The sequence below is a fragment of the Miscanthus floridulus genome, chromosome 11 (genome assembly GCF_019320115.1).
Source record: "Miscanthus floridulus cultivar M001 chromosome 11, ASM1932011v1, whole genome shotgun sequence".
Taxonomy (NCBI): Eukaryota; Viridiplantae; Streptophyta; class Magnoliopsida; order Poales; family Poaceae; genus Miscanthus; species Miscanthus floridulus.
This window is the reverse complement of record NC_089590.1, coordinates 63,455,447-63,469,425: the sequence shown is the minus strand read 5'-3', so window position 1 is coordinate 63,469,425 and position 13,979 is coordinate 63,455,447. Positions and strand designations below refer to the sequence as shown.

Here is a 13,979-nt window from a genome sequence, read left to right as displayed (position 1 = left end):
CCGCCGCGGCCACAATGCGACAGGGCAGACATGTAGATTTGGCCCAGCAGCGAGTATATCCGGCCGTGCTATTTGCTGCTCGATAAGGAGCACATTTGTGCTCGTTTCGGAAAAAAGGAACAAATTTTTGCAGCAAAACTCCATGATCTTTCCATCCTTCAGTAGCCACCCAAAGGTTTGCTTCCTTGTATTGCTTTAAAAATTTTCCTCAATTGGATGTCCTGCTCTTGCATTTGCAATTTTGTTCCAATACTGTGGTCCAGCTGATCAAGAACTGTTGTACAACTTGAGCTACAGCCAATTCACATTTCACAATGGCATCAACTGAGGCTTACTTGATAACTGCTAATGATGTTGTAGTTTGAAGATTCAATCATCAAAATTTGACAGCTACTAAATGACCCCAATATTTCATATGGGGTAGTTTCCCGGGCCTAGAAAGAGAGGTCCTACTACTTAACTATGGCCTTGTTCGGCTTACCCCATATTCGGCTTGTTCGGCTTCTTTTTTCAGCTGGAACAGTATTTTTCTCTCACAACAATTCAGCCAGAACAGTGTTTTTCAGCCAGTTTCAGCCAAGTTTCAGACCAACGAATGTATGCATAAGGATGTTCAATTACATTTGTCAAATATTTTTCCCCACGAGAAAAATAAATTTGATTAATACCCCCTTTTCTTTTACTCAAGAGCTCTATATCAGTGTTAGTTAATATTCAGTACTTTGTATGGTAGTAACTTGGGTTAGCCATGCTAGAAAAAAATATGCTTGTTGCATCCAGGCTAGGCTCATTGCAATTATCAGGCCGTTGATGCTGTGCCACAAGTCCTGTTTATTTTCACGTAACCAAGCTTTTGATGTCAAGCTTCTGATGCAAGTTCCGGAAGTGGCCTATTTTTAAGATTTTCTTATATGATAGGAATGGATTCTCTCTTATTGACCTTCTGAATTTCTCAGAGAAGATTTCAGATGAGTATGCCTTGATCAGTAGTTTTATTTTTGTAACTACTTGTAATGTTTGAGTTATCAAGTCTCAAGACTTATTAGTTATTCCTTCATATCAGTATTCATGCTTTATGGCTTTGTCGCCATGGTTATTAATTTATTCTAATGTCAAATACAAATTATAGTGAGGGCTGCCATATCTAGGCTCCCTTATGTGCCCATGGTGTTTTGTATACTAACCTACTCAATAGGTTACTCCACATTTTATTTTAAGGTGAAATGCAAATTTTAGTGAGGGCTGCCATATCAGCTTCCTTTTGTGGCTTAACCAGCCCATAGTGTTTTCTATACTAACCTACTCAATAGGTTACTCCATATTTTATTTTAATATGAAATGCAAATTTTAGTGAGGGCTGTCATATCCAGCTCCCTTTTGTGGCTTAACAATAACCTACCAATATGTTACTCCACATTCTTTTGTGTACGCTCCTACTATTTCTTTATTTTTCTTGCTCGAGACATCTTCCTCGGAATCTCGGATACTCGATCCTCGCTCTTTATTTACTGAACTTTTATCTTTGATTCATTTTTACAATTTCACCTTACCTCGCCTAGGCCACACAACATTTTCAGATTCAAAATAAAAAAAAGTCGGCAATCCACTCAGGTGCGCGGCAACGCCACGTGTTACTTTTCAGCAAGCTTATTAATGGAATCAGCTATTTTAAATGTTAGAACATTCCAAAACAAAAGAAGCATATTCAGGCCAAAAACATCCGTAGCACTCAACGCATGTGCTTTTCCTATATTAATTATAATTGTGCTACTACTATTTATTCCCTATTAAAGCTTCTGGCAGAAAATTACGTCATGTTTCCTCTGCATCATTTGACCCTTCTTTTATGCTGATGAGTGATGACAGGCTTTACAAGAGAGATCCGTGATCTCTTGATTTTATTCTGATATAATAACACATTATTAGTTAGATAATAACATTGAAATGCATTGTCAAAACTGGCTTCACAACTACGAACAGTCCACATAGATGCGCGGCAACGCCGCGCTTTGTTTTCTAGTCTTCTTATAGGAATCCTGCACCCAAAAGAGGGCCAGGCAGCGTGGCCACGTCGCCCGCTTTTCCCGGCCATCGGATTGGCCGCGCGGACGGCCCAGATCGTGCGAGCCTCGATCTTTTTGCAAAAAAAATCTCGAACTTTAGTCAAATCAACCCGCAGTCCAGGCCTCCTCTCAGGTTTTTTTTTCTCAAAAAAGCCCTCGAACTTTACCAAAATCAACCCTCCTGCTCCCGGGTCTCGACGCTTCTCATCCCGCAGCCCCACGCCGCGCCTCTACCTCCGCCTCCGCTGCCGCTCCTGTCCCAGTCCCAGCCCCCGACGCCCCTCTTCCCATAGGCCCGAGCCTTACCCCCTCCGCGGCCACTCTCGCACCCGCCGAGCGCCACCCCCGCCCCCACCGAAGCGGCGCCGCCGTTCACCGCCCACGGCCCCGCTGAGGCCGCGCCGCCGCTGTCGCTCGCCAAGAGGGGTGTCGGACCGGTCCGGACCCTTCCACTGTGGGGAGCACGATCTCGTGGGAGGAAGGTGCTCGAGCTTGCTACTACAGCCACAGAGACGAGCGTCTCTTCATCTCCAGGCACCAGATTTCTGCCATGGTGCCAGCGCATCTACGATGGCATACATGGTGACCAGGGCATCCGACCGTGGGTTGTCGTCGTGCACCGCTGCTCCTGTAGCCGTCGATGAGCTCAAACTAACCTAGCTGCATATGCAGCACTAATTCATCAATAGTAATCGAAACTGAAGATGGAAAGCAAAGAGAATTCACTCAATGTTTGAATCCCAAGAAACAAATCTTAATAGAAATATTATAAGTCATATATTGATTTTTTGCATAATGCTTCAGGTAATCTGATACCTAAGAAGATTTATTCATCTGGAGCAACCTGCAAAATCTGTGGACATGAACAGCTATTCAATGCCGTCGAGTGCTTGGCTCAGTTTTAGAGTTTCGTCAAGTATTTTGGTGTATTTTCCTATATCTTTCTGAGGAAGATTGCTAACGGTAGAGATAAAAGTAGTGTGACATGAATATGAATAGAACACCAAGTTTCAGATATTTGGCATATATTTTTAAATTTTTTCCTGCTATTTATTTCTAAGGAAGACTAATACATGTTAGCATAGAAATGTCTTGATTAAGCAGTGGATAGAAGGTGAATTAGTTCCAATCAACAAATCTAGCAGTAAACAAAAATGCATGTTACACCAAGTATTTGTGTAACAGAGTTTGGATATAACCGAGTTGACAAGCATTTGATTCATTGGTTATCAATTAAGCATCTTTAAAGTGGTTTGGGCAGAGTTCAGGTATTCTTAACATTGTTAAAGATGTCCTGGTCATATTACCTACAACATATGGTCGCATACAGTGCTTACCAAAATATCATGGTATATCTAATATCTAATATCTAATGGCTAAAAAGAGTCACTGATTATGCATGATGGATGTGCTGAAAAACAGTATGTCTTTGGGAATTGAAACCATTGTTGATCAATTTCCGAGAAATCAAATCTTGTGAAACTTGCATATTTCGGTACAAAGAATCATATAACTTGCATAGAGAACTCTGGAAGAATCTATCAAGTGCATCAAATGCTTAGTGTGTAAATTTTTTTAATAGAAAATTAGACAGCGAGCGGCACATTTTTGTCAAGCATCTTGCAGGCAGTGGTGGAGGCAACCCCGGCAAAGGGCATTGCAGCCAAGCATGGACGACGCAGAGGCTGGTTCTTGCACTGGCATCGCCTCATTCCTCCTGTTTTCATCGCTTTACTCTACGGTTGCTCTTCAACAAATACACTTTCCCACTCAATGAATAGTCATTTTTATTGTTGTTTTAGCCGTCGATGAGTTAATGTACTATCTCGTTCATTGTGTGTTTATGCTGTAACACATTCTGCAAAGTTTGCTCGAAACAACTGATGTGTGCTCTGTTCTAACTAGTAGGTGCCTGAAATTGCTTGTCCCATGGCCCCATTTTGAATGGCATCCTATTGGCATATTCTTTGCTTGCTTTTAATACTTCTTGGCCACATCCGTTTTGACTAATCAACTTTTTATCACTTATAGTGATGATTATGAGGACCGCATAGCACTTGACTTAAACAAAACCATCACTGACGTGCTTATGATGATCAAATAAACAGCCCGCCACTTATCACTAATTGAGGTAGTCTTAATGAAGATAGATCGTGCATTCCCTTGTCATATTAGTAGACCTATAATTTAACCCCAATCCTTTCATTTGTCAAGGGTGAAAATTGGAAAGAGCAAATGTACCTTATCGTTCTTTCATTTAGCATGCAAATTTCTACATTACTTGCAAATTTTGTGTTGTGCAGTCTCCTATTTTATCGTCCTTTAATATGATTCATTTCTACATTACTTAAGCATCACAATGTAACATGGAAATTTTGTGTTGTACTGTTGTTCATCGTCTATTTATTTTTTTGCCAAATTCTACTAATGATCCTGTGTTTCTGAATTGGTCAATTGGTCTGCCCACTATAATTTCATTGAATATATATCTTTCATTGATTAACTCCGGTCCCCTAAGCATCTGTTTTTCTGGCCTCAAATCACAACAGCAAATGAATGGCCCAAATCAAAACTGGCCTCAAATCACAAGTACTCCTTGCAGGCGCGGCAACGCCGCGCGATACTTTCTAGTCATTAAAGAAAACCCATCAAAAAAGTATTGTTAACCAAGCTAAGCCTCTTCGCCTCTTCGGGCGCCAAGCCTTTCCAAACCCGCGGCGCGCAACTGGAAGACGAAGAAGGCAAAGGCAGAACCGCAGAAGCCGCCGCCGTCGCGGAGTGCAAGCCATGAAGTTCAAGGCCTTCTTCACCGACGATGGCATCTCCCTCCTCGACAAGCGTAAGCGTGATATCGCACAAGCACTGCTCTCCTCTCGCTCTTCCCCTCCTTTTCTCTCCCGCAATTCATCGAGCAAGCCTCGTGCGTCCCCACGATTTTTGCCGTACAGGATTCCTACCGGCCATGGACAAGGTGGGGCGCGTCTGCCATGTTTTCTTCACGCCCACGCACGCCATGCTCCTCCACAACCTGCTCGGCGCCACGGCCGCTGGGCCCGACGGCGGCGGCCCGCAGTGCGTCGCGCAGTTCGCCAAGGACCTCCTCTTCCGTGAGTACAACGTGTCCTCGCGAAACGGGAACCAAATCGCCTTCTCCGTCGAAGTCACGCTGCTTCACCGCGCGCTCCGCAGCGTGCTCGCCGTCCACGCGCAGCCGCCAGCCGCCGGGGACGCCCCCGGTGCCCCCGCTATACAGGTGAAGCTCGTCAACAAGCTGCCCGCAGGGTCACGAACCGCCACGCCATTCCTCACTTTCGAAACCAAGGGCGCCCGCGCGGCCGTCGTGCAGGATGTGCCCATCTCGCGCCCTCTCTCACGCTCCGACATCGAGCGGTTGCAGGCCGCCCTTGACGCTGCCAAGGATCTCCCTCAGGTTTGTAGCCTTCATGTATCATCTTATGGTTCCTAATCATTTGTCGCACAAAAAAAATGGACCTGTGGTTCAGGTTCACCAGATCAATTCGGATTCAAATTTACAGCGATTGAACCTAATGGAAGTGTTTTGGATTATTTGTTGTTGGATGGGTAAACTAATACTATGATTCTGTCGTATTCACATTCTAGTTGAAAGGCTGGTTCATGAAGTGAATGATGTTTGGATTCAACTCTGAACAAATTTGTCCTGGTGAAATGGTGAACTGCATATTTGTTACTAGTAAAGATATTTTAATTCTTATAGAATGGTGTTTGATCCAGACATTTATGTTAAGATTGTAAAAATGCCCTTGGATGCAATACTGGACAAGAGCAATCCATAGCCATAATAACATTTAAAAAAAATTTGTAACAGAATTACCAATATTGAAATACCAAATGCGTATTTTGAATACTTTATAAACTACAGCTGCAGTTTAAATGCTTTTTCTCTGCTGAAATTGACTTGCACTCTCTAATAGTAGTACATGGTTGATAAATAGTTTAAACTATCAAACTATACCTTCCTTTGGGAAATGTGCTTGCAATCTTAAGGGGTCTGTATCTTTTTAATTTTATTTAGCCAAAGGCCCATAGCGCTGCATTATCACTTAGAGTGACCTTTTTGCTTAGTTGACAGTAGCACTAATGAGTGGGGAACTGCTGATACATGGTTGGCATCCTTTGTGCAGACTCTAGTCCAGGTTCCTGATCTGCCACAACTGCAAAGCTTAGTGGATCGTTTGAAAAACGTTGGTGATCTGCTAACAGTGGCTGTCACCCAATATGGTGATCTCCATCTACAAGTTTCTACTTCTCTTGTTACCGTTGGCTCTGAATTTCGGAAGCTCCGGGTTATTGGTGATCGTGGTAAGATATGGCACTAGGTAGTTTAAATCAGCATTAATTTCCTATCCTGGCCTCTTGTTTAATTAATTAATTCAGCTGACTACATATTGCTCTATATTCAGCAAATGCACCTGTTGGCGACCAAAATCTGACTTCTTCGACTCGTTTGGATATGGCAGTTGAGAGAGGGGAAGCACTTTCAGTGGTATTGTTCCCAAGTGCCACTTATTTTACTCTTCCACTCTTCTTTTGGTGCCATTTAGTTCACTGATTTCTTTTTCTTTCTTTGTTCTCACAGCAAGTGAATATGAAGCACCTTGTTAAGAGTCTACACTGTCATTTGGCCAAGCCAGACTGTACCTTCTATGGTTTGTTTACAGCTATAGTCTCAAAGATATTTTTTGTTCAACAGACTTTTTGACTTAACATTGTTCTTACTGTTTGTATAGGTATTGCCCCTGGTGGTGCTTGTTTAACAGTAGTATTCCAGTATTTCATCCCAGGAACTAGATTGGCAGACAAGTCCATTAGCTTCTACTGCAGGCTTCCAGTCCTCGACCCTGGATCCAGTTAAATAATTTACCAGGCATAATTAGATTTATGTATCAACAAAGAATATTAGGTAAGAGTAGCAAGACTATTAGCTTAGCTGCTGCATATTTTCCTTCTTGTCTATTGTCTACCTTAGGGACTTGGGCTACTATATATTGGCTTCACAGTTAGTGTGATATGCTGCTTTATGTGAAATGCTGATATGACATGTTGTACAAGCTGACATGGATCAACTTTGTTATGACACTGGATCTTTACTGACAGCACTACAGAAGCATATTAGAATTGTGACTGCCATTACTATCAGGACAGTTTATATGTAAAGCACACAAGTTTGAATCGTTTTATGCTATATATGGGATTCTGTCTTTGTGAGTTCTTCCTGTTTCAAAGCCCCCTTTGTTTGCTGCTGTTGGCTTCAACTCCCTGTGCTATCCTCCAGCATTCTGAAGAGTATAAGCATAAGGAAGCACTAGGGTATAATATGCCTGTTTAGCTTGAGCCTGCCAGAATACTAACAATATATGAATGTTTGTCTGTTTACAAAATAGATTTGGACAATTGGATGTCCAAACTTGATAGATAGTTTTTTTTCTGGGTAGCACTATATATGTAAATGGCTCCAAAATCTGAAAACATTTGCATGCTGTAAAATATTAATGTAGCCAGTATTTCCTTTTGTGATTGGTAATGTCTAAAACAAGGTTATGGGAGGATATCAAAATTAGTCTCTCCCCTGAAAATTACTTTAATTATTGTTTAGGATCTGCTACCAACAAACTGTCACACTGAATCGTTCCTTCAGGGAGGTGAGATTAATTTACAATTTAGGTGAAATTTCGATTATTCTGATGCTCCATATAGTTTTGATCTGACAACAATGTGATCCTTTTTTTTTTTTGAAAAGCAGAAAATCTAAAACAGAAAACAGGTTCCCAAAAAATGGATCCAACGTTGATGCTCGGAATCTTTCTCGGAAGATCTCTGTAGACTGTAGAGCCCATGCGCTCGACTGTGTCCTCTGCCCACATACCACATGGTATCCCATATCCGTACTGCCTCTCATCTGAAAACACCGTTCTTTCGTTGAAAACACTGTTCTGATGTTGCTGCTTATGCTTATTTGTTGTGAGAGGAAACGCTGTTCTTTCGTTGAAAACACTTCTGATGCTACTGCTTATGCTGATTTGTTGTGAGAGAAAAACTCTATTCTTTCGCTGAAAAGTACTGCTGCATGGATCTTGGCCTTATTCGTTTCGCTGAAATTTGGCTGATGCTGCTGATTATTGTTAGTTTATATATTTATATATGGAGCATTTACAGTTCTGTCAATATGTAGTGCTAATTTATGTAACCAGCAAGCAATCAAAATCAATCTGATAATAATACGCGATCATGTGAGCCGTACCAGCTTTAGTGCTCCAACCATTTCTTCGTCTGTCGAAGGCAATAAATTCTGAACAATCAGTCATGTGTCACTCGGCATCTCTCCGATGCCACTTTGCTCACATAGTCACATTACATGCTGTATGTATACCTGTACTCAAATTAGTTTCGGTTCCAAAACGTATGATACCAGTTTAATTTTCCCCGATCTTAAATATACAATATAACACCAAGAGCCGGGGGGAGAAACACCCTATTTCTGCTACCCAAAAGAACCAGATCATCCACCTCTAGCCCTCATTGGAACCGAGCTCTGGATCGACAACGTAGCCTCTCAGCGAAGGCGTCTTGCCGAAAGTGGGACTAGGGCCTTTCTTCTGCATTCTCTTCCTCGCGATGTGGCCGCGGATCCACGGCAGCGCATCCTCGTTGATCTTGATCATGAGGAAGAAGAGGATGCGGTAGATGAAGATCATGCTGAAAATGACTGACAAGTCGATCCACTTGTTCCGGTCCACGTTGATCTGGAAGATGTACTTCAGGATGAAGTCCCCGGGGATCTTGGGTTGACCTGGGTACTGGTTGTCGAATACGAGGCCCTTCATGTCGTTCTGGCACTGGCCCTGTTGGATGTATGGAGTTTGGTGTCAAAAAGTTCAGGTTGGAGTCTAGTGTATGTGGGTTGCTCTACTGTGTGGTGTGGAACCGAATTTACCTGCAGTGCCCAGTAATGGAAGCTGATGTACTGCATGGGGTATCTCCAAAAAGGCTTTGGGATGTCGTATGGAAGTCTGAAGTATCCAGAGACCAGCATAAATATTCCCTGTCCAGGAAAATTGTTGAGAAGATTTCATCATGATAAATTCCAAACTCATAATCTTTTCAAGGGGAGTATAATGATGTCTATTTACGGTGGCATGAAACTACTCAACATAACTAAAACACTGAATCACCAATAATGTATATTCTGCACCAATAGCTAAGCAAATCAAATATTTTTTTTTTTGCTGAGTGATAGCTACAAGTTCACCAATGCCACATGCTGTGCTAAAATTGCTGAGCTTGTACTAGAGTGTTGGCCAATGTGTAGTAAAGCTCCAGATAGTACTGGTCAGGACAAGCTGGATGCCTTATTGGATCAATAAACGTTGAAGTCCTTTGATGTATTCTGGTCCCAGAAAACCATATCAAGTATGGGTGTTCTTTAGTTCATGAATTCAACTTAAATATCAGTCTTAACATCTGAGCTCAAAAGATATTTTACAAGTTGATTCATAATCCCGTACTTAACCACATATTTTGAACACATATCCCCAAGCAATAATAGGTTATAAGGGCAGATAAACTGACATGGGAGATGGGTGAAAATGTCATACCTGAATTCCAGCCCCTATGATGATACCCATGAGAAAATTGGGAATGACACTGGCAATTGCCATCATTAAGCTTTCAACCACTGTAACACTGGCGTACAGGTTCAAGACGAAGAAGATATAGTGTTCGAAACCAGGATGCAGGCGCACCATAAAGTAGCATATAGTTCCCGACAAGAAGCATATTAGAATCAGGAATGGCGTTGCTGAGATGGTGTTACTGATGACAAATGCTGCGACACCATAGTGCCCATTCAGCCGTTCCCGTTGGAAGACCTGTATAAAAGAAGCAAAGGAAAGGTGAGCAAAATTCATAGCGTTTCTAATTTGCAAATGAAATAACACAATCTTAATTTCACCTTCATTTCTTCAACAAACGAAGGGAATCCTCCAATGGACATGAATGTAACGAACCCAAAGACGAATGCAGAACAGGAAGCTCTGGCCTGCAGAGGCAAGGTAGAGTGAATGCATTAAAATCAACCATATGCTTCATGACAATGGTCATGTGACTACATTATTGTGCATTCATATCAGTCCAGCCCAGAACTTCCTGACCAATTTCTTTTCTTCCTACTTACAAGGATGGATGTGTATTTAGTGCCAACATCCAGGTAGATTGTGCCGATGCAAACAGTCACCAGGAGATAGATCAGGAGCCTGAGCCAGTAATACCCAAAGTCCCGTGACATGTTGATGAACGAGCGCTTGGTCAGGGTGCAAGCCTGCATCAGGAAGCTGGCCTGGCTGCCACCTGAATCCAGCACAGTTCCTTTCTGTAAGGAACAAGATGGTTATGGTTATTTCCTAGCCCCAGATGCGGTATTTATTATGTGGACACAGGAAACAGATACAACATATCAATGCATAATATCGCATTTGATGACTCAGAAAACGTACCATTCGCGAAATATCATTAACTTTCTCCCTTGCAGCGTAGTAGTATTGGGACCTGCTGTAGGATGCAACCAATTTCCTGATGGCTTCTGATGTAGTCATCCTATCAAGGGGATCGTCGGACCTCTCAGCCTTTTCATGAACACCAAAGGTCATATTAGTATTTATTTACAGCAGAGAACAAGTTTTTTTTTCAAGTTTTGTTGGCTCTGATTTGCCCATGGACCTGCTTCTTCTTACCCTTGCTTTCATTGATCCTTTCAGGGTGGCCTTCACCTTGTCGAAGTCCGAGTTGACACACCTCAGGAAATGGTCCGATGGATTGCGCAGAGGCGGGCAAGGGAAACCGCCTTGAGCAAAGAACTGCAACCGAGCGACGCAAGGAGTCAGTCGCAACAATCTACTGTGTAAATCCAGCGATGTGTTCCTTTAAAAAAACAACCAGTGTTGCGGAAGCATGCATTCAGCATCGTGCGGTAACACCGGCAAGAATCCAAAATTATTATTACCTCACATGCTTGCGATGCTTGGCCGAAGTACACGGTTTTGCCCCCGGACAGCAGGAAGAGCATGTCGAAGAGCTCGAACACCTCGCTGCTGGGCTGGTGGATGGAAGCAATCACTGTCCTGCCGTCCCTGGCCAGGCCCCGCAGCGTCTGCGTCACGAAGAACGCCGAGGAGCTGCACACATACAGCCACGCAGCAGCTAAGTTAATTATCCACCACCAACTGACACTGAACACTGAAGGCTCACGCTTTGCCGTGCACCACCGCGTGCTGCTCACCTGTCGAGGCCGCTGGTGGGCTCGTCGAGGAAGAGGAGGCGCGGGCGCATGAGGAGCTCGAGCGCGATGCTGACGCGGCGCTTCTCGCCGCCGCTGACCCCGCGGAGGTGCCAGTTTCCGATGACGGTGTCGGCGCAGTCCTGGAGCCCCATCTCGACGATGGTGCCCTCCACCAGCGCGCGCTTGTCCTCCCGCAGCATCTTGTCCGGCAGCCGCAGCATCGCCGAGTAGCCGATCGTCTCGCGCACCGTCAGCGTTCCGATCAGGTTGTCGTCCTGCGTCACGTACGCCTGCAAGCAGAAGCACGCGCGCGGATACACGGCACCAACGCCTCTGGGTCAGTCTCTCCTCCGACAGCTCTACTACTACCAGTAGTACAAACTCTCCCATAAAAAAAAGTTGGTCCACTTTGGCCGATGCGTTTGGGCCTCTGCAGGATCGCGTTGCGTGCAACTGCTGGTGCGACAGGCCCAAACGCCACACAGCCGGCCGGTTCGTATCACCATAAATTCGCAGCAGGATCAGAGAGAAAAACCCAGCTGTCAGAATTTATGCCGTGTGGATGTGTTGAGTTTGCGAAATTTGATAATTGGGCTACAGTAGCATTTTCGTTTTTATTTGTCAATTAGTGTTCAATCATAGACTAATTAGGCTCAAAACGTTCGTCTTGCGATTTTCAACCAAACTGTGTAATTAGTTTTTTTTTTGTCTACGTTTACGTATCGCAATATTCGATGTGATGACTACTATAGCATTTTTGGGAAAGTTTTTCCGAACTAAACACACCTACTCCGTAGGTGGCTTCAGCCGTTCTGGCCCTCAGAGACATGTGTATTGTATTGACAGCAGAGCACAGGACGATATCGATCGCCATTTTTTTTCGCCTCTGGATCTATTGATGAGATCAAAACGATACTACTAGCAGTACGTAGTACGACCTACGGAGTTGGAAGGGGAGACGCCAGCGCCATCGACCAACCGATCTAGGGCGAATTAAATCCGCTCACCTAACTGCACTGCATTACACGCCGGAGCTCTATGCATGACCCGTACGTGCTTTCGACATCTTGGCCGGATGAGAAAAAACGACCAGAATCGATTGGATTGGACGTGTATCTGTGATCTGTCGCTAATAACACCGTGCCGGCTAGCCGATCTCCCTTGCTGCATGCCCGACAAGAAATAAGCCGCTCGCACCTCTGCTAGCACTATACATAAGTCGGCTGATGCGGCTGACGCTGTATCGTCACTGATAAACATGACCGATAATGAGAGTACTAGTTATGTCATTAAGTGAGTATAGTGATAGCACAGCCGCATATATATTTCATTTGGAAAATGACTCTCTTCTTTACGGCTGTTTCATCGGCACTTTTCAGGAAACGAACGGTGTTTTTCTCCAAAAGAAATCAAAGTCAGCATCGGACAAATTTCAGCGAAGCCAACAGGGACAACATAAAATACTACACTTCAATTAGCAACGATTTTTTTTTACTGACACCAAGCAGATTACCAGATCCGGACACCTTCAAATACGATTTGCATGCTCCGAGATGACAGTTATATATGGATGATAGTTTCGAACTTCAACAGATCCTACCTAAGAAACCCTTAACGGAACTGCTAGCTAGCTCCTATATATGGATGATCTGGCTGCAAGTAGCAGTATGGACTGTTTGGTGTTCAGAAATAGAACAGAGATTCTATTTTTCCCTGTTGAGAGTACGTGCTGCATGATCTAGGAGCTTAAGTGAGGACTGAGGAAGCAGCAAGGTCATGGATGCGTAATAATGGTAGTTTACGTACCGCGGCGCCGAAAGAGAGCTTGGCCTTGCGGCCGTTGAGGAGCACGTCGCCGGAGAGGAAGGCGTTGGCGGCGAGGCGGCCGGCGAGGGCGTCGAGCAGGGTGGACTTGCCGGAACCCGAGGGGCCCATGAGCGCGGTGAGCGAGCCGGGCTCCGCGTACCCGGTGAGCTCGTCCAGCACGGTCTGCGTCTTGCCGGGGCCGAGCGCCACGGTGACGCAGAGGTCCTTCCACGTGAGCCTGGCCGACACGTCGCCGATGAGCTCGGCGGGCCCGGCACCCGGCGGGAGCGCCTTGCTGTCCCGCCACAGGGTCTCGCTCAGCGGGCTGAGCCCCACCACCATGGCGCCCCCCGCGTCCGCCGCCGACCCGTTGGCCTGCAGCTCCACCATAGCCTGCCCGGGCGCCGCGGACCGAGGCGTCGTGCCGTCGCCCTGAAGGTTGTCTCCTCCGGCCCGTCTCATGGCCTGCAGGCGCGCAGCGGTGCTGGGGCTGGAGCTGGGAGCTGGAGGCTAGCTAGCGTGGCGGGGCCGTGCACTGGGGGCGCGTCGAGAGAGACCGGCGGGTCGATGCGGTGGAGAGGCAGCTAGCGCGGAAGGAGTTATAAAGGAGAAAAGCATGCATGCACAATAAAGAGGGGGAGTTAATGGATGGATGGAGCAATCAGAGAGCAGCGAGCAATGGAGGTGAGGTGAGCAGCCCTCGGCCTCGGTAACAATCTGCAACCAAATTGCATGTCTTGGTTCCTTGCATTGTTGGGCTCCCATCTCATAGTTCTCCTTTCTCGAATGCCAATAAT

General features: G+C 45.0%; 2 protein-coding genes across 4 annotated transcripts; one reads left to right on the top strand and one right to left on the bottom strand.

The window, feature by feature from the left end:
- The first annotated feature begins 4,451 nt into the window (after positions 1 to 4,451).
- Positions 4,452 to 7,565, top strand: LOC136493691 (uncharacterized). 2 transcript variants are annotated; one of them, XM_066489808.1, is made up of 6 exons: positions 4,454 to 4,902; positions 5,012 to 5,493; positions 6,227 to 6,404; positions 6,506 to 6,588; positions 6,682 to 6,751; positions 6,833 to 7,565. In XM_066489808.1, exons 1-6 carry the CDS (start codon positions 4,851 to 4,853, stop codon positions 6,955 to 6,957), a joined length of 990 nt encoding a protein of 329 aa, XP_066345905.1. In that variant the 5' UTR covers positions 4,454 to 4,850; the 3' UTR covers positions 6,958 to 7,565. The 2 variants fall into 2 exon arrangements, with proteins under 2 accessions (XP_066345904.1, XP_066345905.1); XM_066489807.1 differs by having other exon boundaries at positions 4,452 to 5,493.
- A 782-nt stretch (positions 7,566 to 8,347) lies between these two features.
- On the bottom strand, positions 8,348 to 13,761 carry LOC136490979 (ABC transporter G family member 11-like). 2 transcript variants are annotated; one of them, XM_066487195.1, is made up of 10 exons: positions 13,183 to 13,761; positions 11,377 to 11,666; positions 11,101 to 11,272; positions 10,832 to 10,954; positions 10,595 to 10,723; positions 10,276 to 10,470; positions 10,054 to 10,140; positions 9,698 to 9,970; positions 9,037 to 9,144; positions 8,348 to 8,944 (listed from the first exon to the last, which is right to left on the bottom strand). In XM_066487195.1, exons 1-10 carry the CDS (start codon positions 13,642 to 13,644, stop codon positions 8,612 to 8,614), a joined length of 2,172 nt encoding a protein of 723 aa, XP_066343292.1. In that variant the 5' UTR covers positions 13,645 to 13,761; the 3' UTR covers positions 8,348 to 8,611. The 2 variants fall into 2 exon arrangements, with proteins under 2 accessions (XP_066343292.1, XP_066343293.1); XM_066487196.1 differs by lacking the exon at positions 10,276 to 10,470.
- Positions 13,762 to 13,979: the final 218 nt, after the last annotated feature.

Coding starts and splice junctions, on each gene's coding strand:
- LOC136490979 (XM_066487195.1), bottom strand. CDS start 13,644: ATGAGACGGGCCGGAGGAGACAACCTTCAGGGCGACGGCACGACGCCT. Junction 10,471..10,594: donor TTAATGATATTTCGCGAATG/GTACGTTTTCTG, acceptor TGTTCCTTACAG/AAAGGAACTGTGCTGGATTC. Junction 10,141..10,275: donor CTAAATACACATCCATCCTT/GTAAGTAGGAAG, acceptor TTGCCTCTGCAG/GCCAGAGCTTCCTGTTCTGC.
- LOC136493691 (XM_066489807.1), top strand. CDS start 4,879: ATGGCATCTCCCTCCTCGACAAGCGTAAGCGTGATATCGCACAAGCAC. Junction 6,405..6,505: donor CCGGGTTATTGGTGATCGTG/GTAAGATATGGC, acceptor CTCTATATTCAG/CAAATGCACCTGTTGGCGAC. Junction 6,752..6,832: donor GCCAGACTGTACCTTCTATG/GTTTGTTTACAG, acceptor CTGTTTGTATAG/GTATTGCCCCTGGTGGTGCT.